Source organism: Arvicanthis niloticus, chromosome 1 (genome assembly GCF_011762505.2).
Source record: "Arvicanthis niloticus isolate mArvNil1 chromosome 1, mArvNil1.pat.X, whole genome shotgun sequence".
Classification (NCBI taxonomy): Eukaryota; Metazoa; Chordata; class Mammalia; order Rodentia; family Muridae; genus Arvicanthis; species Arvicanthis niloticus.
In genome coordinates this window covers 98,454,158-98,477,884 of record NC_047658.1, presented here as the reverse complement: position 1 = coordinate 98,477,884, position 23,727 = coordinate 98,454,158, and the positions used below count along the sequence as shown (strand labels likewise).

Sequence of the window (23,727 nt, the reverse complement as noted above, 5' to 3'; positions counted from 1 at the left end):
GATCCTGCAAATCAAAACTACAATAGCAACATGTATTTACAAATAGGCATGGAGGTACAGACATAATCCCAGCCCTAAGGAGGAAGAGGCAGAAGGAACAGCAAAAGTTCCAGGCCAACCTGGATAACATAGTGAGATTAAAACAAAACAAAACAAACAAACAAACAAACAAACAAAAAAACATATAAGCGCTGGGGAGATGGCTCAGCGGTTAAGAGCACTGGCTGCTCTTCCAAAGGCCCTGAGTTCAATTCCCAGCAACCACATGGTGGCTCACAGCCATCTGTAATGGGATTCCTTGCCCTTTTCTGGTGTGTCTGAAGACAGTGACAGTGCTCTCATAAATATATAATAAATAAAATATTTTTTAAAAAATAAAGCAAGAAAAAGAAACATACAAGGGCTGGAGAGTTAAGAACACTGGCTGCTCTCCCATAGGATCCAAGTTCGATTCCTAGTACACACCTGGCAGCTCACAACCATCTATAACTCCAGTTCCAGGGGGTCAGATGCCCTCTCTGACTTCTGTAGGCACCAGGCATGCATGTGGTGTGTGTATACACATCCAGGAAACACTTATGCACTTGAGGTATCTTTTGAAAATTCAAAACTAAACAACAAAGTAAAAAAGATGAGTTTTCTTTACATATTGAATTTTCAGTTCTAGCCACCAAAGATCGTGTTTGAAGTGTTCAGAGAGCTAAATGAACCAATCTGTGAAATGATGTAGTAGAAGTCTGTAAATAAAAAACAAGGGACAGGTAAGAAAAAAGTTGAGGGCTGGTAGAAAGTTCAACAAGTAAAGGTGCCAGCCACCAAGCCTGACAACCTACATTCAATCCCCAGGAAGCCCATAGAGCATAAGAATAAAACTGACAGCCACAAGCTGTTCTTAACTCTCCACACACACATACCACAACCCTGCCACATAGATAGATAGATAGATAAATAGATAGATAGATAGATAGATAGATAGATAGATAGATAGATAGATAGATGCAATTTTAATTAAACGGGCATGGTAGCTCATGACCTGAGAAAAAGAGAGGATGAACAAAGAAAAGGAAAGAAAAAATTGAAAATGTAGAAACAAAAAAAAAATAATAAATTCTGAACTAGACACAGATTTTATAAATGGCAAAAGAGTTCTAAGAAACCCCACCAGAACAGAGCATGGGGAGAAAACAAAACGAACGTGGAAAGATAACAGATGTGAAGCAAAAGCTTTCGGGCTCATCAGTTGTCAGTCAGGAGGCAGAGCATGTCTGGACAGGTGGGGAGCCAGCATTGAGGAACGTAACAGGAAAGGCTGGACAGGTGGAGATTTGTACTACCTCTGAGTACCAAGCAGGATCCAGAACTCAACATGTCAGGGAAGCCGGAACGGACACAGTTAGATGGGTTTAATGGCCTCCAGAGTGGGGGAGCTAAGGGTTTGTCTTTTTCTTTCTAAAAAAAACATTTTAGATGGGGTTTCATTATGCAACCAGAGCAGATCTGGAACTCACTATGTAGACCAGGCTAGTCTTAAAGTCACAGAAATCCTCTGCCTCCCAAGTGTTGGGATTTAAGGTGTGCACCATCACAGCCAACAAGAATACGACAGTTGACTTATATTTTGGCTAACCTGTGATCCGTTGAAACTGGTTGACTTTCAGTAACACAGATTGATTGTCTATAATGTTGAGTGGGCTTCATCCAGTCAGCTGAAGACCTAAAGAGGTCCCACCTTCAGATTCTACAGCTGGCTGACCTGGCTCATTAGCAGATGCTTTGGAAGCGAACCACAGTTCTTCCCTTAGTCTCTGCCTGACAAGAGAGTATCTTAAGAGAGGGAAGATTCATTCTGGCTTACAGTGTAAGAAGATATAGTTCATCATGGCAGACTGGCTGGGGTGGGAGTGAAGTGGGGTGCGGATGAATCTTAGTTACTATTCTATTGCTGTGAAGAGACACCATGACCCAAGGCAACTCTTATAAAAGAAAGCATTTAACTGGGGTCTTGCTTTCAGGTTCAGAGAATTTGTCCATAATCATCATGGCAGTCAGGGTGGTGCCAGGCAGGCAGGAATAGTTTTGAAGAAGTAGCTGAGAGCTATTTACATCCTGAACCACAGACAGCAGGCAGAGACAGAGATTGAGCTTGGTTTGGTCTTTTGAGACCTCAGACATCAAAGTCCACCCACCATGACTCATCTCCAACAAGGTCACACACCTCACAATCCTTTTCTAACAGTTTTGCTAACTGGGGACTAAGCATTCAGATATATGAGCTTATGAGAGCCATTTTCATTCAGACTACAGTGGGGAGAGTGACAAGTGGCAGCCAGAGTATGTGGCTAAGAGTCCAGTTCACACCCCATCACATCTCAGTGGAACGGGAAGCAAGGGACCAGATAGGAAAAAAGTCTGGGCCAGAAAACATCACGTTTTACATGGAACAACCCACTTCCTCTAACAAGGCTCCACTTCTTCCTGACATGGTGACCCCCCCCCCCAACCATAAAATTATTTCGTTGCTACTTCATAACTGAATTTTGCTACTGTTATGAATTGCAATGTAAATATCGGATATGCAGGATATGTGATATAAGACCCACAGGTGGAGAACAGCTGCCCTAAAGGTTCTGTAACATTTTAACCAGCACCACCATCCGAGGGGCAAGCATTCAAGCTCACTTCACATAGGTACATCAATCATGAGGGATAAAGGTTTGACAATAACTGTAAGTCTGTGCTTCCTAACAGGTGTAAGATGGCTGAGAACTGAGAACTATGACACCCAGCAATCAAACATGAAGTAGAAGCAAGGTAAGAAGTAAAATGCTCAGGTAAGACAGAGTTAAGGAAACACAGTCATTCACATGCCACTATTTACCAAGATATGTATAAAAGGATTAACGCCTAAGGGGGGTGGGCATGAAGTCCCATCCTTAGCTGAGGAGCTACAGACAACAGATGGAGAGGGAGAGCCAGTGTTCCTCGGGGGTGTAGTCCCTGGTATGTTAACCATGCTCCAGTGAATGGTCACACGTCTGAGAGTTTATAGGCAACACAAATTTGACCTGATGGAGGAAAGGGGTTGGGAGCTTAGGGAAAGGGATGGATCCTGAAGGAGGTAAGTGACTGAATATACTCAAAACACACTGAGTTACATTCTCAAAGAACTAATAAAGATTACCAGATTGTATTTGCATTTTTTGTTTGTTTTGACAGGCTCTCACTGTGTATTACTGACTGGTCTGGGCCTCTTTGAATAGGTAGACTAGGTTGGCTTGAACTCACAGACATCTGCCTATCTCTGCCTAGTTGTACTTGCTTTGCTTTGTTTGTTTTGTTTTGTTTTGTTTTGCTTTGTTTTGTTTTGTTTTGAGACAGGGTCCCTTTACATAGCCTTGACTTTCCTGGAACTCACTCACTATGTAGACAGACCTGGCTGGCCTTGAGCTCACAGAGATCTGCCTGCATCTGCCTCCTGAGTGCTGGGATTAAAAACCTGTGCAGCCACACCCAGCCTTGTATTTGAAATGTTTAAAAAGTCTAGTTTAAAATAGACATACCTAAAACTCACAAAGCTGAAAAATAGGCTATAAACATATCCTATGAAAATGGCAACAAAAATTAAACCAATTCAGAATATGACATTGACATTAGGGTTTGGAGAGATGGCCCAGTGGTTAAGAGCACTGTCTGCTCTTCCAGAGGTCCTGAGTTCAATTCCCAGTAACCACACAGTGGCTCACAGCCATCTATGTTGAGATCTGATGTCCTCTTCTGACATGCAGGCATACACACAGATAGGGGACATATACATTAAATAAATAAGTAAATAAATCTTTTTTTTAAAGCACCAGAATATGACACTGGATAAGATCTAAAGCAAAAGGTATTAGTAAAGATGAAAGCCATACTCTGTAAAAATTAAGGGGAAAATCTTTCAGAAGACAAAATGCATGAACACACAGAAGCAAAACAAATTACATAAAGTAAAAACAGAATTACAAGCAGAAACTGATGAATCAATCAGGAAATCTGCCCAGCGTGGTGGCATACACCTTTAATCTCAGCATTCGGGAGGCAATGACAAGAGAATCTCTGAGTCCCTGGAGAGCCTGGCCTATAGAGTGAGTTTCAGGACAGCCAGGACTACCCAGAGAAAGCATCTGGGGTGGGGGGAGGAAAGAAAAATCAGAAAAGCAATGATACAGTTCAAATTTTAATAAGGACCTACTTGAACAACAAAACTAACAAGCTAATAAGTAAAATTGAACAATATATATAGAACAATATATACATTGAACAATATATATATTGAACAATATATATTGAACTATATATATACATATATATGTGTGTATATATGTATATATATACATATGTATATATATTCTTTTGATGCATGTTCCTGATGAACGCCAAAGGCACCAGATGTGCTAAGTTCCTGAGATATAAATATCCCAGCCACTAAACCTAAACACCTGAGGGATGGGGGAAGAGAAGCAAATGGAAGGAAACTGAGCTGTAGTTCTGAAACGGCAGTGGGTCTGAAAGGTCACTCTCTTAGGAGAAGACACCTCATTAAGTCCCAGAGAGTACAACCTGCAGAGGCTTTAGCACTTCCAACCAAAGCTTCCTGCTTCCCTTCAGCCCCCCCCCCGCCCCCCATTCCATGCTCTGTTCCCCTTCTAGCTAACTCTAACCTGGAGCCATACAGGATACTGAACCAGGTTAACTCAGCAGTCCAGCAGGCTCCTTTAATTAAATATAGAATACTTAAAGGTGATTATTCACATCTTTGGGGAGACTGCACATTTTAATCATAATTACATGATAAATATTTCATGGTATATATCTTTGTCATATAATTAGGAATAAAAAATGTAATTTCAAAAAGATGCTAAATAATTCAGGCTGCCAAGGATGTAAAGCCATGGCTGAAATATGGTCAGAAGGTGACTCAGGAGCCTCACACAGCCGTCCACACAACAACCCTTCCATCTTTTTATGAAGCTTTTATCAGGGTAAGTTTTGCTCAAAGAACAAGCTAACAGCATTATTTCAACATCTTCCTACCTTTGAAATCGCCAGGCTTAGAAAATGTATATAACATCCAAACATCCATCTTATTAAGGTGTTTAAAAAAAACGACGATGACAAAAACCTTACATTCATCTAAACCTGAGTGGGGCCTATTAGTGGGCTAGCATCCCATGAGCCTGGCTTCTTCCCTTCACAACATTTTAGGAGTTTAATGTACTGTAAGCTTTTTTAAAATAATTTTTATTTTTTTAATAACTTCCATATATTAACTTAAATATTATAATGACTTCATGTATATTTTTATTCTTTTTTAAAATATTTATTTATTTTATGTATGTGAGTATATTGTTGCTCTTTGCAGACACAAGTTTTTAAATGGGCTGTCGCTGTGCTATCACAAGGTGTCCCAGTTGCCTATGACACACACATGGCAGACCAAATGCAACCCAGATTTGTGGGTGTACAAATCAGCCTTTTTACCCATGGACACCCACCAACTACCACTTGGAGCATATAGTACAGTAGTGTCTCAAGCCTCCATTTCAAAAACTACCAGCCAACTTTTGCAGATTCTTGTATTGTCTGTTGATGGAAAGCATAGAGGAACAGAGGGGGAAAGATGAGCTGCGTGCCCAAATCACCCTGGCCAGTAGCCTAGAGAAGATCCTGAACAACTGTCATCACAGTCCATGTGGAAGACCCCTGATATTCTATTCCAGCAAGTAATTGTCAATGTTGGACTATGGTCATGGCTCCATGTCCTCCTCCTTATCTCCTTCTTCTTCTTCTTCTTCTTCTTCTTCTTCTTCCTCTTCTTCTTCTTCTTCTTCTTCTTCTTATTCTTCTTCTTCTTCTTCTTCTTTCTCTCTCTCTCTCTCTCTCTCTCTCTCTCTCTCTCTCTCTCTCTCTCGAGACAAGGTTTCTCTGTTTCTCTGTGTAGCCCTGGCTGTCCTGGAACTCACTCTGTGACCAGGCTGGCCTCAAACTCAGAAATCCGCCTGCCTCTGCCTCCCAAGTGCTGGGATTAAAGGCGTGGGCCACCACCGCCCAGCTTCCTCCTTCTCTTCCTCCTCTTTTAGTTTGTTTTGTTTGAGACAGGGTCTCACTGTATAGCTCTGGCTGTCCTAGAATTTACTATCCATGGGCTCCAAGCTTTCTATGAGGCCCTCATCATTCAGTAAGAGATGAAACCTTCTGGAGTTTCATAGAATCCAGTTCTTTGAATGTCCTAGAAGTTAGGATAGCCCTGGGTCAGCAGGTTCAACAGGCTCCTCAATTGGGGCTAACTCAAAACTGATTTCAGTTTTCTATTTCTGGATAGCTAACAAAAATAAGATTATTCCCCATCTCTCAAAAACGTGGCTGCCTAAAGAGATCTGAACAATGCTAATGTGAATGGGGGAAGCCAACGAAGCCTCAGCCCTACACCAAGAACTACAGGCAACTAAGGAATAGTTCAAGAGCCAGAGAATAGTCTTCCCCAGGGAAGAGCACACCAGCTGGTTATCCAGTACCAAATGGTCGTGCCTGAAAACAATCATATATACAAGTAACACCATATGGACTGAGCAGGCTGTATGCATATCTTTAGAAATACACATATAGATGACAATTAAAGAAAAATAAGCCATGACCATGAAAGAAAACAGAGGATGGAATCACACAAAGGGTTGCAGGAATGAAAGGGAAGAAATGGTGAAATTATATGATAATCTCAACAAACAAACAAATAGTGAGCAGATTGCCAAGACACCAGATAGAAACTCTGTGAGAGCAATGCTCCTCCAGACTATAGTTACTGGGAGGTCAAAGACCAACCAGTGAGTATCAGCGAAGGACATGTTGAGAAGCTAGATGCTGGTATGCCTGTCCTCTATTTCCAGAATTACCTTTATGCTGGGGTCACATGGAACAACTAGGAAGACAGCTGTTTCCACGCTCGGTGAAGCTGTACATTGCCACGGTTCCAAACTAGGCTATTCCTCCAAGCGGAAATCATCAGGAACTGCGTGCCATGGTAAGAACCGAAGGTTTTTGTCAGGCAACTCCGAGAATGTTGGGTCTTAGCAGAGGAGATACTCTAATGTAACACTGAAGACAAATTGGGCTCTTTAAGAATACATGGCTGGTGCTAAGAAAATCTTCAGGAGCCAAGTTTTTGAGAATTATAAAGCGATGTTATAACAAGGTCAAGAGTCTAAGGTACAGGGTTTTAAATGACTGCAATAGCCTGTAACAGTCCTATAAACGGGATGGAGGTGCTTCATTACAACACTGGCCAGGCAAACCAATAGGTGTGATTTGTACCGCTTTTTCGGTCTGGTGTTAACTTCACAGAACTGGTGAGAGGCGAACAAATATTTCTTGAGAAATTAGTTAATGAAATAAACCACAGGAGGACCCGTCGTTCACTTAAGTCTGACAAATGGTACACGAAAGGTCAATAAAGCAGCTCCTTTTCCTTTTATCAAGACAGGTAATTCAGGAAGCCGTACTGTTAGCCAGGGGTATAGTCAAGAAAAACAAAGCAACAAAATGCAATCAATTGCTTTTCATTCAAATTAAGTTTTGAAGACCAAATCTCAAATTATATTAAATGAACGGACCAACCTGTGTCATGATTTCCCAAATATACACCTCTTTAAATTAGTCTGTTTTTCACCTTCCGATTTTTCTTTCCCTCATCAGCGCACAAAACTAAAGAGCCAGTGCCCGACAACAACCCCAGGCCAAGTTCTGTGGGCATCCTTGGAAAATGAAAGCACTGTTCCAGCGAGTCACTGATCAAGGGGAAAGTGCCTTTGTACTCAATGCCCCAATTGGTATTTGTGGCCACTGGGAGCAGCAGCTTTCATGTCTCTTAGCGCTAGTTCCAAAGCAATGTAGCCAGGTGCCATTCTGAGAGGAAACCTCTCTAACTACCCCAAATAGCTTAAGTCAGTACTTCCCCAAGTCAAAGATGGGGTGTCCTGAGGCACTTCAGAGGCTAAGGTGGGGAGTCAAAAGAGAGCACCATCAAACAAGAGTTGTGTTCTCTTTCCTGATGACAGCACACATGTGCCATTTTAAAACAACACCAATTACACATTAAGTATTAGCACATGCGCATACTTTCCTGGGGAGCACGAACCTTGGTTGGGGTAAGAGGTTTTCACTCATGAAAGAACCAACAAGTCAGACAGCTGCCATTCCTTTTAATGAGACTGGTTTCCTGAGAAAGGGCACTCGGCCATCACAAAACTTTGCTGCAGCTCCTCCGTTTACCACATCGTATTAACAAAACCTGACACTGAATGGAGATGAGCTCATTCTGGAAAAAACCTATAGCATATATGCAAACCGGAAGTTCAAAGTACGGATCTGCAAGCAGTGACACAAGTGTAAGAGGGTAAGGTCCTTGAGAAAAGAAGTGAATGGATACAGATGAGCAAAAGATACAATGAAGCTTCCTGTGGACAGCCTCTTCAGACAACACTTTCAAAGCCAGATGATGGTTTACGAATGTGATCTGGGACTTTAATTGCTACTTTGTTCATGGGTTTTTTAATAATTTACTTATTCTTACTTTTATGTACATTAGTGTTTGCCTGCCTGTCTGTCTATATAAGAATGTCAGATCTGCTGGAGCTGGAGTCACAGTTCCTTGTGAGCTGCCATAAGGGTCCTGGGAATTGAACTCAGGACCTCTGGAAGAACAGTCGGTGCTCTTAATTGCTGAGCCATCTCTCCAGTCCCAGTTCATGTTTTTAAAATACACAGGTATCCTTAATAACTAGGGATCCAATAATTACTTGAGAACTACTTCAAGTTATATAAAATAATTAAAATAAGTTCAGTTTACCAATTAAATCTGATTTTTCCCCCATGCTGGAGATGAAACCCAAACCCTCCACACACACAGTAGGTGAGCACCTATCACTGAGTCACACTCGCAGCCTGGGTTGAACTTTTACCCAGATAAAGGGGATTTGCAGACTGTGGCTGGCATATTCTGATAAACAATCTGCAAGCTCAGTGTTTCCTTCACAATACAGATGGAAAGACTACCACTGAATAATTACTTTAGCTAGTGATGCAAGGAATTAGATGCTAAAGCCAGAGTCAAAGCTCTAATCTGTTCCGGGGGAAACAGATTTGACTCTGGAGCTGTGAAGTCCATACCAAACACTTGGCCATCAACTCTACAATACTGACTGAACTAACGAAGCCAAAGGTCATAACCAATGCACCTTAGGGTCAGCATTCCAGAGCTGTATGTGAAGTTACACTGAAGTAACTTCACTCAGCAATGTAAAGGGCAAAGAGAGAGGGGGCTCTGAGTAAAGATGGCTGGACCAAGCTGGACAACCAGAGTTCAATCCCCAAAATTCATATGGTAGAAGAACTAACCTCCACAGTTGTCCTCCAGCATCCGTGGGCCAGGGAACCCACTCAAACCCAAGTAAATGTGGTCTCTAAAAAGTTCCTGAGACCTCTAATTTCCCAAGTGTAGTTCTTCGCATTTTCTTTTCCTTTTGGGGTTTTTAATTTTTTGTTTAGATGTTTTGTCTGTACCAAAGGAGGAGAAGCAGGAAACACTTCATATTTTGAGAAAAGAAACTTTGTGGTGAGCTGCAACAGGGAGAGAGGGCATCACAGAAGAGGGGACCCTTGCATCAGACCTTGCAAATGTGAACCTGAAAGAACGATCCAGAAAGAACAGAGGGAGACTTGGAGATTATAGTACAAGCAGCCCAGCTCCTTGCCAACAGTGAGAGGTGACTGGCTCAGGTACAAACAGAAGCCAAGTGGATTCCTACGTCAAAGCAATTCGGGGATACTAAGCTGAAAAATGTACGAAAAAAATCTGTGCATATTTAATGACACTTCTATAGAAGTAGGTTTCCATATGACTTTTTCAGAAGGCTTTTAAGTAGGGCATGGTGGCTATACCTTTAGTCCCAGCCCTCAGGCAGTCCAGCCTGTCCTTAAATCAGAGCCTTATTTCCCAGAAGACAGGGGATGAGCAGAAAACACCTTTCCATTTTTGTAGTGGGGCTCATCTCATTTATCTCATCTGTAACTAGGAGTCCAAGTGAAGGGCAGGCCCTCCCAGCCCTCCCGACAGCTGAAGACTCTAGAAGCATCCCTTCCATGAACAGGAAACACTATGTGACTCAAAGGGACATTACAAGTGTCACTTTTTGGTTTTAATTTTGCAAGGCATTAAGCAGTTTCTGAAAATTACAAGTGACAGTGTATTTACTGCTAAATAACATCAAGACGACATAACCAGAAATTTAGAAGACACACACATGCACACACCCAGATTCCCCACATACAGAAAGGGCAAGTTTGGCCTGTCATGCTAGCATGCTGATTTGGCCTCTGCTAAAAACAAGTCATCACTGCAGGAGACAAGGGATTTGGGAGGTCTGGGTGTGTTACATTCAGCCTAAGGATGCTAAGAGTAGAAGCAGTCGGCAGAAAGTAATGAAACATAATATGGGCAAGGCAAGCCATTCAAATGTCACCGTTGGATTGGAAAGATGGTTCAGAGGTTAAGATCACTAGCTGCTCTTCCAGAGGACCCAGAGTTCAATTCCCAGCACTTATATGGGCCCCTAACTCCAGTTTCAGGGGATTTGATGTGTCCTGCACATTGTTGGTGCACAGACATATTCATAGACAAAACACACACATAAAACAATGTCTTATCCAGCAGAACATTAAACAGGGGTCCTGGGAGATGACCTGAAGGAGGGGGGTGGGGGAAGGGTAGCAGGCAAAGATGCAAAGAACGGCGACCTGTCTATAGGCTGATCAGATCGTAATTTTTACTTTTTCACACACAGGTTAGATACACAAAAAGGCAGGATGTGGGGAAGGGGATGACACAGGAGCGTAGGTGTTCAGGGGGAGTACAGATATCTTCCAGAACAGTGTGTCAGCTGGGTGAAGGTTCAGGGGACAGGCCACTGACTCCGCCTATGATTCACTTGTCCTAATCTAAGTTGGTACTGTCTACCCAAGGTCACCTATCTACAAGGTCTATGACTAGAGCCTGACAACTATCTGTTTGTTTACAATAGCTTCTAGCCATCTGTTTCAGTGTCTTTTCCACAGAGACCAAGACTTTGTGCTAGCAGGCATGCATGTTAGGCCTACCACTGTCTTCAGGCCTATGGCTGATTCCAGGCCTTTAGTGTATAGACAGAGATGCCCCTGACAAAATAAAAGAAAATCTCAAAAGGAAAAAAAAAAAAAAAGAGGATGCCAAGGTAACCACACCAGGAAAACTGGCAGCAAAGGTAGCTTTAATAAACAGGCAAATTGAGAGGGTAAGCTGGACAAGCAGTGTGGGGTGGGGGCACGTGCAAATGGAACCATCAGAAGAAGCTCTCTTATACCACTTCAAACACAAGTCTGTAACACGGCTTTAATTTGGTCATCTCTAACAATGATCCGTCGTTCTCTTTGTAATGTTTGAAATTTATGCTTCACTGTCAATCAAGTGGTTATGACTTTAAAAAGCATATGATCACACCACAGGACCAATGCCACCAGCAGCTCCTGGCTATTACACCATTTATCATCCCAAGGACTTCACTCTGATGTAGCAGTTGATGGCTAAGTCCAGAAGGGCCTGCCACTTGGTTCTCTCTGCAGAGGATGGTATTGTCAGCACAGGGATGTATGAGCTCTACAGCACAGGCATGGCAGCACTGGCACTGCTAGCAGCCATGCAGACGCTGCCAGTCTATGCCCATCCTGAGAGAAGCTGTAGCACTGGCTCCCGGACCTCACTGATCCTCCAAAGAAACATGAGCAAAAATGGCTGAAAGAAGTCAAGTGGATTACTTTACCCAGGGCCGATTCCCAGTGTACAAGAGCAGATATAATAAACAAGGCCGAGGACTTTTAGTCGTACATCACCTTTAATGTCCCCTGACAAAGAATACTTTGCCTAAGAGAAGCCTAATTGCCAAAATGTCTAAAAACACCCAACTTTTAAAAGTTCCAAATCTCTGATTTATTAGACAGCAGAAAAATATAACAGTTTTAGATGGCAAACACAACAACAATGGCTTAGGACAGGAGAATCCATCAGACTACTGTACAAGGACACAAAGCCTCCCCACCCCAAACAATCACAGGACACAGAGACATTTAAAAATCCATACACTAGATAGACCAAGTGTCCAATGGCTACAAGCAGGCCGTCAAGGGAAACGCATTTGTAGGAAGCAGACAAAGCTTTTCCAGAGAAACCACTTTCACCAGACGATCACGTGGACCTGCAATGAAGAAAACACAGTTCAAAGATGCACTTAGACATTCACACTCATTTCCCACTGAAAATCTTACAAAATAAAAAAAAGACTTTTCTCTGTAACAAAACAATGTTTTTAAATACACTGTGGGTAAAATAAACTTCCAAGTCCTTTTCAGAGATGGACATTTACAAATAATACACATTAAAAGTAACAAGTCTGACAACAAAACACTGGAACTACTTGAAACAGGCCAAGCTAAGTTCGTGTTCTGCTACAAGACATTACATCAAAATGAATCTCATGCTCGCTCTAATGTTTTCTTCTTAACCTTTAATCACCAGCGGCTGGGCAACTGCAATGGGCATGAGAACTATATAAATGTCAGGGAAATATGTAAACCTCATTAATGTTTCCAAAAATTCATTTAGAGATAGAAACAGGTCCAGATAGATGCCTGTCTAAATGTACTGCAATTACGTTACAATGACTTTCCCAAATGCACAGATACGCTCTGTCTTTTCTCAGCTCATTACTGACTCAAACAATTTGCCCTTCTGGGATCAATTGTTTGCTAATAAATAATTGTTTACAGTCACAAAATGATGTTAGGAGGTTTTCTTATTAGTTTTCCTTCTGCACCCTAATAAGATTGAAAACTAGCTGATTCCCGCGAGTCTAACCTTAACCTCGCTTTGTTTAGCAGCCCAGGAAATGATGAACCATCTGCTTCAGAAAATAATGGACGGCAAAGAGGAAATATTGTTTAATTGTAGATTAACCTCCTCATGAGGCAGTCTGAAGCAGCTTTCGAATTACCAACTATCACCAGCAAAGAAAGCAACGGCTCCAGACCCTCTTCCTCCAGCGTGTAAGGACAGAAATAACACAAAGAGATTTATATAACTCCTGTTTACAAACACTTATTTCTACAGCAGAAACAAAGACCAAGGTCAGAACTGACTCTCCAAAGTACAGCCACTACCCTCAAGTCTTATTTGCCCAAATACCTTTAATGTAGCAAACCATCAAACCAGCTTGTGCACTTAAGTTTTCATTTAAAAAAAAAATTAAAATAAAAACCTCTCTTCCATTATTTTTAGGTTCTTTAAAAAAAAAAAATTAGTATTTCCCTGTTTTTTTGTTAATAGTTATGAATCCACCACTGGAAAGTATCAATTGCTTTATTGTCCTCAACATGAAATCTTGTCAAGAACAAGGTGACCTACAAGTTAAAAAAAAAAAAAAAAAAAAAAAAAAATGGCCAGCCAGGACAAGAAATACCAAACACAAGCGCAGCCCTTTCCAACAGGCTCCACATTCTAAAACTGCAAACAGTGAAAGCACAGACATTTCCCCTTGTTAAATGCTCTGCTCCTACAGAGGCCCAACAAATGGATCAAGGGGACTTCAGAAAACTACAGAAGTCCATATGCCTTTGTTTATCCCACAAATATTCACCCAGGATTTCCTTGTAGGACCTGAGACCAGAGTAAGGAACAGACAAGACACGTGGGGTAGGTGCTCATGGTGTAATCTGTGCCTAAGCCTCTGCATTCTTAGCCCAGGAAAGGTCACAAGTAAAAAGGCTTTGTCCTGCTGCTGCCAAAACAAGGAGATGGGTCCTTGCAGACAACAGTGAGAACCCACAGCTTACACCTACACCTCTTGAACGTGTCAAAAGAAAGGAAATTTGCTATGCTATGCAAGGCCGTATTACTCTGGGTTTCCAGTGAGACCCAAAGGCCACTCACTTTTGCAAATATTACAGAAACAACCGCTGGAGAGGGAAGATTTTTTTTTTTTTTTTGGCAGTTCAAATTCTTAAATATCTTAAATATAATTTACTAAAATAAATTATTCCTGAATTCCTCAACTTAATTTTGAAGCAATGAGGTAGTAGTAACTCCACAGATTCAAATAATAGAGCCTATTCAAGAAGAATGAGAGCTTGACATTCTTCTCTACAAAACAACGAGGCACAATTTTATCCATCAGACGTCTATCAACCTACGGATATTGAAAGCTTGGGAGAACAAGATAAAATCAACTCCAACCCTACAGTCAGCTGTAATATCGAGCAGGCATCAACAATGCTATTCATGAATTTAGAAAAATTAATAAGTCCTGGGTTGAATGCTAGAAAAGGCTTCAATCCAGGTGAAGCATACTCACTTGGGCTTTGTTTCTGCATCTGTCACTTGGCGAATGAAGATACCATCTTCAGGATGCTCGGTGTCATCCATTTCATACATATATGACGATGCTATTGCAAGCGTGGTTCCGTCATTACTGAAGGCAAGGGATGCGATGCTGGTGGGGTATCGATGGAACTGGCACAGGCGCTTTTTGTTAAATGGGTCCCAAATATTTACAAATCCATCAGAACCACCTGCAAGTGATATAAATAGTTAAAATGGCTCTTTGTATCTGAGTCTTCATTCTGTCAAAGCAAACAATCTCCCAGGACTCAGCCTGGGCATACACAGCACACAATCCTAAAGCTGGGCTCGGTCGGGCCTGTGTGTTCCACCTCACCTGTGGCAAACGTGTTGTGGATATTGTGAAAGGAGATGGCGTTGACTGGGTAAATCTGCTCAATGTTGTTCTCCTTTAGCCGGTGACACTTGAAGGCGTACTTCTTCTTCTGAACCTCAGGGCTCGGGTCCAAGTATTCCACAGCCACCCGGCCTTCGATGGAGCTGAGCACATAACCCTGCCAAGACAGCAGAGGCCCAGAGTGGCGAAGCCTGCCTTCCAGAGAGCACATGAAGTCCCCAATTCAACCCAGAAAGACTATTTCAGAAAGGAAAGTTCAGCCAGGTTTAAAAGGCCTGGAGCTGCACTGACAGACAGGCCGCCTCTATAAATAGCTAAGAGCATCAGCAGCTCAGGGCACCCTACCTGCTTTGTAAGAAATGGTGCTGCCCTCGCTCACTTGCTTTCTCCACACTATCAGTACCTAACACACTGCAACCAAAAATGACTTGTTTTGTCAAATCTAAACAAAAAAATTTTAAATTTTAGTATTCTCTGTCTCCAGACCTGAAAGGGACTCCAATCTGTTCCCTCAGTTAAAAACCTCCTCTCTGTCTTTTACTCTGGACAGAGTACCTTCACCTCACTGGGAGGGAGGACAGTAACCTAGTTCCAGCCCAGCTGGCCAACCTCTTGCTTTTGCTACCATGAGTCAGGCTTGCCTACACCAGACTGTGGGGAACCGTCAAGAATGCTTCTCAGTTTCAATCTACTTCTCACCTTGTCTTCAAATAACAACAGGTTTTTAAAACAATAACAACGAATATGAAATTTATGCTTTTTACATCTTTCCATTTTGCTCAAGATGTTTAAAAAGTTATTCCCAAAATCTGCTTATAGAAAATGAATTTAATAAAACCCACTTTTAATTTTATTATTTATGTGCATGCATGCGTGTGCGTGCCCACGTGTGTGCAGGCACTTGTGTGTGGAGGTCAGAATACAGCTTGCAGAAGCCAGTTCTCTCCTTCCACCATATGGGTCCCAGGGATAGAACTCAGGGCATTAGGCTTGGCAGCAAGCATTTCTGCCCACAGAGCTGTCTCCATTTTTTTTTTTTAATAAAAATCCAATTTTAAGCATATATTATAAAAGCAAAGATAAACCTATAGAAAAAGGTAAATATAAAGAAAACGTTTTTTGTTGTAACACAAGCATATTTTAATCACATTTAATTCTGCAAGTTTCATTGACCACAGCTCCTGGTCTTCAAGGATCACCACCCGCTCACGGTGAGACAGAGGACAGAGCGAAATGACTTCCTGCTTCATATTCCACAGCAGCTAAAGGACAGCCCTCATTCCAGATGCAGCCACGGCTTTACGTGAACGTTTCCTCTTTCAAAAATTCCTTACAGCAGCCTATCTCACAGCCAGCTGCCCTGGCAATTCCTTGTAGCAGTCTACCTCACAGCCAACTAACTGCCCTGGCAATCCTTAGGACAATGTCTCACTAAATTTACAGCTTACGATGATCTTGAACTCACAACCTCCCTGCTTCAGACTCCTAATGACGTACAGGAGCCTGCACAGGGCTAACCTCTCCTCAGAGTGTTCAGGACTGACTGCCAATGGAAGCAAGCTTACTCATCATCTCAGTGATGCTGGAAGGACACTCACTACATCATCTAAGACACGGCCTGATCTAAGTATTGCTATTTTTAAAAAGATTAAACAAAGAAAATGAAAAAAAAAAATCAAAGCTTTATTGTTACATGAGAGTAATAACTGCAAATATTACAAAAAGCAAATTCTATAAACCTCAATTTCCAAATTTAAGCTCTGATAGGAAATTGAAATATGTCTGAACTCTTTGAAACTGAGTATTATTAAATATTCCATACCAAAATCAGCAGTAAGACCTATCGAAAGCACTTGACCTATGGAACATCAACATCTTCCCTAAAATGTGGGATTAACTTATTCCCACAATTTATACAGTTGTCTGTAAAAGAGTACAGAAAGCACGTACAGTTTTAAAGTTTTAAAAGATTACAGAAAGCAAATACAATTGTCTTCAAAAGATCATAGAAAGCAGACCTAAAAGCAAATTTGAAGTCACCACTACTTTGAAATTCCAGGCAAGTGGGGGTGAAGAGGGGTGAGGAGGAGGGGTGGGTGAGGAAAGGGATGAGGAGGAGGTGAGGAGGGGGTGAGGAGGAGTGGGCACCTGCTTGTTGGGGAAGGCTCGGATGCAGCGAGTCTGGTACTTCAGGCTGGACTCCCTGCGCTGCTGCACGTAGCCCATGTTCCTCAAGTCCCACACCAGCACTCGGCGGCCTGCGGTGCCCACAATCAGCCTGTCCCCAGACACTGACAGGGTGTACACCTTTTAGGAAACATCAAAACTTGATCATCATCTACTTTCTGAAAGTGACATTTTGCTCCTAAAGACCATCTAATCCTAAAACCATAAAAAGGCTAGCTGAATGTGTTCCCAGATCAGGTGTCAACTTCAGACATTTAGTGAGGTGACTCAGATAAAGTAGCACCCCCAGAACTTCTTCACTAAGTATAAAGTATAACCCAATTAAGCTTGTAGACACTTCTAAACGATAAAATGCTTTCAGTTAGAACATTTCCCCCAAAAATGTCTTGCTTCTTAATTTAAAAGTTATTAAATCCACTTGAAATAGGACAATCAGGTCAAAACACCTTTCAGAGAGCTTCTGGTTTTTTGTAAAGGAATCATTTTCAACTTTTTTTCTATGACCAGGCCAGCTTTTCAAAAATTTCATTTGGCAACTCTAAAACTCTTAGCATTTCCTGGCTGTTTCCTTGAGGGAAAGGCCTTCCTGGGAAGAGCAAAGAGAGCATCACCAACAGGCTGTCTCATGGCTTTGAAAGCCACAAATTCAAAATGAAAGGTAAGGAGAGCTGTCTTGCATGTAGCAAAGCTACCCTTAGGCTCTGACGTCAGGTTCCATGTTCCAAAAGGAAGCTCACTTTTAGAAAATGGAAAAAAAAAAAAAAAAAACCAACAACAACAACAACAACTAAAAAGCATTTTGATAGAGGGGCATCTATTTCCCCCAGTCATAATGTCTTTTCTGCAATATTTAAGTTTTCACAAAAAAAAAAAAAAAAATTCCTTTATAAGAAATCATAAATTTCCTGCAAGCAGAACATCTGTGGGCTTATTTGCAAATAAGATGCTACAGACACCAGAGGGAGCAAATGCATGAAAAAGCAGCAGAAAGTGTCCTCCTAATGAGTCATTTCTTTAAAAATCTAGACTTGAGGTCCACAACTGAGGTGACTGTTGGTTTTCAGCTCAGCAGGATTACTATGTAGAGTACCCAAGACACGGTGAAGCTTCACTTTAACCCTCAATAACTAAGCCATGCAGCTGACACTCAGCCACATATTAGCTTCAGACTGGCCGCCAAAGAAGCAGGCTACGTCACAATGTGAAAACGGTAGCCACTACGTTCTGACTTTAAAGTTCAACTAAAGCAACTGAGGGAAAATATTTTTAAAAACTGAAGTAGTAAATGATTGCATATGTATATATGAATACTGTAATGTTTATTCAGAAGGCCAATGTCTCCCACAAAAGGAAAACAGAAAATTAATTTAAGATATATGAAGTACTAAACTTAAAAAATAAACCAGAAAAAGGTCAATTTATAGTGGCACAACTGTATCCAGAATTTTACCTTAAATCTTTACTACACAGGTGACACACAAGCTTCTAAAACTGCTTTCTATCCACACTGATCATAAATCAAGGAAAACTACTGTCATCCTACTGACTGGGTATATACATTTATCAAAGAAAGTATTAAAAAAAAAGTGACATAATGAACTTCGCTGAACCAGTAAGCAGCTTGCTTCAGTGTGGCTGTCCATTATATGATATTCTGTCAGCAATTTATCACAGTTCTTAACATGCTACATACAACCATAAATCAAAACTAGAAACAATGCAATTATTTTATTCTGAACAAAGGTCTTGCCAGGAGTAGAGTCGACTATGACGGGACAAAAAATAATGGCTCTTTGGATTCACTTCTGTATGTAATGACAGCCAACGGGGCCAAACAGTGTATGGACACTAGGGAATGGACTCAAGTGAAGAATACTTGAAACAGCTATAACAATCCATCTTTTAAATTAACTACTACCTGATAAAAGTCTGGTGAGGATACAGCCTAAGTATGTTTATGGAACAGATTGAGAAGTTCGAATACACCAAAGTTAGTTTTAAAAAGCTCCACCCTCAAGAGGCAGATTCTGTTTTCTCCAGGGACAAGACCCCTGGGAGGTTATCCAATCTAAGTGGTCAGCCATAAACACATGTATAAACAACCAACGACAAATGGAGTCAGGAGCTTGTGCGTGTTCCCATGTGTGCGTGTGTATAAAACAATCATAATTATGGGAGAGGCCAGGAACCTGAGAGTGAGCAGAGGAAGTCGGAAGGGGAAGACAAAAGCGTGGAAAAGACGTAAATACAGTGTACTCTTGCATGAAATTCTCAAAAAAAAATCACAGGAATCATAGATGTAAATGGTTTTATAATTTAAAGGTAGAGATTGCCAAAACTGGACTGAAAAAAACTTAAAAGACCCAACTATGGTGCTGTCTGTGGGAGATGTAATTTAGATTCAAAGGTGTCTAAAAGCTCCATTTACTACAAGCCTTCAAACTACATCCGTCAGCATTTAAATACAGACACAGCAGTAAAAGCCAGAGAACACGGCACTCTCTCTAAGGCACTCTCTCTAAAGTCGAAATGATTCCCTTTTCATTCTCAACTGTCAATCCAAATGGAACCTCAAGTCACAGCTGGAAATGAGTCATGCTTCACCCCATCTTCTGGTTTGGGGTGTCAAACTACACTTAAGACAACCAGTCTCTGTAAATGGCTTTGAGTTACCTCTCAGACCTCAGACCCCGAGCATTAACAATACACGGACTAAGAATCGCAAGCTCCTGCTCTCCAGCCCAAGTTTAATAGCTGACAGGAAAAGATGACCAAAATTTAAAAGTTAATTCCCTTCACAGTGAAGAATTTCTATATAGCTAAGTTTCTAAAACAGATTGCCAATTCTTAACCTATTCAACAGCATACTCACCAACCACCAAACCCCTGGTGCATATAAAAACCCTACCTTTTCCGGCTGGGAGAAGGTGCCAGCATTACAAGGAGTTCTGGGATCCCACAGTTTAACTGTCTGATCCCAACTTCCAGTGACCATCACGTTCACTTCTGGACAGTATTCAACACATCTGATAGGGGCATCATGAGTTCCAACAAGATTTTCTATTGCAAAGAAAGAATAAAAACAACACAGCTACCTTGACTATCTCTTAGAATACCTCAAGTGAGCCCATGGGACAGTCGGCTGAGAATTCATCTTGGTCACTCCACGGAAATATCTGTAGGCAGAGCAATCTCTCCACGACTACAAAGTTACCCATTCCTCTCTAATTCACTTCATATTGCACAGATTAGTTAATTCACTAGGGGGAATACAGCACAGCTGCCTTCAATTTTGAACTGTGTCAAGATGGTGCATGAGTAACCTGATCCTAGATTTGGTTAAGAAGACTGGTTAAACTCTATACCTTTGTTTGTATCTAGAACATGCTTAGTACATTGTAGGTGCACCAGAAATACTTACTGAGTGAACTAAGAGTGGAGATCTCTGGTTTCCTGTACCCTGACAACATTTATCTTCCCATTAAGCCACAGCTAGTAAGAAATGGTTACAGGACTTGAAGGCTGAGGGGAGTCTTTCAATTAATTCACTTGCTTCTCATGGTAGGGTCCAATTTCTGCTACATAATTTCTTTCCTGTCAATGTCAACCTTCACAATATCTCATTTGCTCAGTCAGTAAACATCTACTAAACATCTACTATGTGCCAAAGCCCATGTGACATACAGAGAACAGGATGAGTGACAGGACTAGGAATGGAGCTCAGGCAGAATGCTTTCTCCTCACATGTACTTTTACTTTTGCACAGAGGCCTCTTCCAATGAAGCACCATTCTTTTTCTCCTGGAAACAGCGTCTTATGTAATCTAGGCTAGATTACAAACTGTCTATGTAGCCAAGGCTGGCCTTGAATTTTTGGTCCTCCTGCCTCCCCTTTCCAAGTGCTGGGATTCCAGGAACAGCATCACGCCTAGCTCAGACAGGCTTCTGGGTCCATCCTCGTTGCTCAACTCAGCCTCTAGGTAGCCACATCTCTATAGCCCCACATCTCTTCCAAGTGTACCTATGTCCAATATAAGACAGGCAGGCAAAGCTCAGAGCGCTCTGCACATCTTGGGTTCCATTCCAAATCCTGCCACAGTGAAATCATAAAAACTCTTAGGAAATGTTTTGACACAGCCGACTGAAATACATCCTGCTGCTAAGAATACAACGGCATCACTAAGATAAATATGACTGGGCTACCATGCTCCATTTTTAAAAACGTACTTTTTTTTTTTTTTTTGTCTGTGAAAAGACCATCCTAAAATACCAAACTGTCCTAAGAAATCCTGACAAATGAGACCATGGATCCAGTCCACTGCTTAAGGCTTCTGATGGTGATGGTCAAATGCTTAAGTGATGTTTCTAGTACATACTTAAGACAGTACTCAAAGGGGGCTTTCCTGCAACATACATGTTCCACTTGTGGTAACTTACTCCAATGTTAAAAGTCTATTCTCAAAGCCATGTTTCACCTTCACCTAAGTATTGAAAACAACTACTCTTCCTAACTAAGCATTTCTGCACAATTTCGTTAGTAAAGAAAAACTGATAAAATGGAGCCATATTAATACCTTGATCAGTATTCAAATCATGCATTTTCAGCTGATGGTCCAAACCTCCACTCCAGGCATGCGTTGGATCCTACAAAGCAAAATTTGGGTTTGATTTTTTTCCCTTTTTTTTTTTTTTTTTTTTTTTTTTTTTTTTGAGACACTAGGTAGCCCTGGCTGGCCTCAAAACTCAAGAGATCTGCCTGCGTCTGCCTCTGGGATTAAAATCATGAATACCACATCCACTCACCCACTCTCCTCACACCCCCTTAAATTTTGAGCCATTTCAAAGTTACAAAGTTTTAGCAAGCATTTTCAAAATTGCCATTTCTACAGCCAAGTGTCACATCCAGTGTGACAAAAGACTAAGAAGCAAACAAAACTGCAAGTAAGTGATCTCCAAAACGAAGCAAATACAAGGCAGCTTTATCAAGATCAACACCAGGAGTTAAGGCTAAATTAAACAACATTCACTATTTAAAAAAAAAAAAAAAAAAAAAGCTAAATAAGTCTTGTTGCTAAATTCAAACAATTATCTATGTCCAGAAAGTTTCCTCAAGTCTGAACTTACAAAGGGGGACTGAAATTACCATGAGAGAAGAAATAAAAACAAACCATTGTAGTAGGCTCAATGCCAGGCTAAAGGGAAGCATTCTCGAGTAGTTATGAACTGTCAGACTACTCAGACCGTGTATGGGATGCTACTGGCAACGCCTAGGACATCTCAGTAGTAAGGGGACAGGAGTAGAAACTGAATCCACCTACGTAGAAGGCGCAGTCCAGGACAGCACCAGTGTGCTGGTACTTGAGCCTCATGGAATTGGCGGGCACATCGTAGAGGCGAACAGACGTATCCCAGGAGGAAACCAGGAGGAACTGGGAGGTGTTGGGGCTGAACTTAACCGAGGAGATGCCATCCTCGGGTGGCTGGTTCAGCTTGAATTCGTTCGAACCGGTCATCTGTAGAACAAACGCTAAGTTTGAGTCCCTTACCGGAGCAACAGAGGCCGGCCAGGGCCTGCGCCTGCGCGGCGCGCGGGTCCGCCTTGATCCAGGCCGGCCGCCATCCCGCTTCCGCCGAGCTCCACCCGGCCTGGCCTCCTTCCTTGCCTGCAGATCCCCAAATAAAATACAATGATCCTCGACCAGACCCCCCGTGCATCAACGCGTCAGCCACAGGCCACGGATCCCGCTCCGCCCGCCCTCGCCCGGGCCTCTACCTCGTGTCCAACTAAGCAACGTTTCTGCACCGGCCACTACCGATCCGCTTCGCTCCGAGCACTCGCAGGCAAGGCAGAGGAGGCGGAGAGGAAGCTCCGGAACAGGCCTATCATTGGCTTATTTCGAATGCCAACGGCTCAATCTCGGAAGCTGATTGGTCTGATCTACTGCCTGCCTCATTTTCCGCAGTCATCCTGTTCCGGCTCAAAGGGAAGCCGCGTTTTTTCTGTTCACCCGGTCTCTTAGTACCACCACGCCGAGGTTACGTCTCTGGAGCTGCGGATGGAAAACTACAACTCCCAAGTATGCTCAGGTCATAAAGGCGCTCACGCCCGCCCACAATTGTACGCTGCATGCTGGGAGTTGTAGTCTCCCTGGAGCTGCCTGCCTAACCATCCACAGACTAAGAGACAGAAAAGATGTTTTATCTAGCTCTAGTTGTGACATCCTTCTCCTCTATCTCTCAGACACAGAATTTCATTTTGTTTGATACTACTATAGATATAAATTAATATTTTCTTTCTGGTCGTGCACATACCCCTGGAATTTATCCAGACTAGTCATACTGAAGGATAGTTTCTAGCCAAAGGCACTATTTGCTTTCATTTTGCTGGGTTTTCAATCTGTGAACTAGAGTCTCATTGCCCTTGAGCTCTAGTGATCTCACAGGGGATCGCCCTCATTTCTATTATTTTATCTCTCCACAATTTTTAAGCACCTGAATGCCAGGTCTGGTAAGCAGCTCTGGGAATGTTCATCCAAACTACTCCTTGTCTTAGAAGAGCACTGTGTTCAGAAAGGTGAACATAGTAGGACACAAATATTTCCAGTCTTTTAAAGCTCAACCAGAATCTTTTAGGAATGTTCATCATAAGACCTAGCATTGTGGCTGTCCTTCCCTCTCCACTTCCCTCT

The 23,727-nt window shown here is 42.0% G+C and overlaps 1 protein-coding gene across 1 annotated transcript; it reads right to left on the bottom strand.

Moving 5' to 3' along the window:
- Window positions 1-11,938: 11,938 nt before the first annotated feature.
- Window positions 11,939-23,089, bottom strand: Bub3 (BUB3 mitotic checkpoint protein). Its single transcript, XM_034515314.2, has 8 exons — window positions 22,812-23,089; window positions 22,357-22,551; window positions 21,613-21,682; window positions 19,948-20,099; window positions 17,001-17,159; window positions 14,832-15,009; window positions 14,469-14,685; window positions 11,939-12,317 (listed from the first exon to the last, which is right to left on the bottom strand). The coding sequence occupies exons 2-8, from the start codon at window positions 22,549-22,551 to the stop codon at window positions 12,308-12,310; spliced, it is 981 nt and encodes a 326-aa protein (XP_034371205.1). The 5' UTR covers window positions 22,812-23,089; the 3' UTR covers window positions 11,939-12,307.
- Window positions 23,090-23,727: the final 638 nt, after the last annotated feature.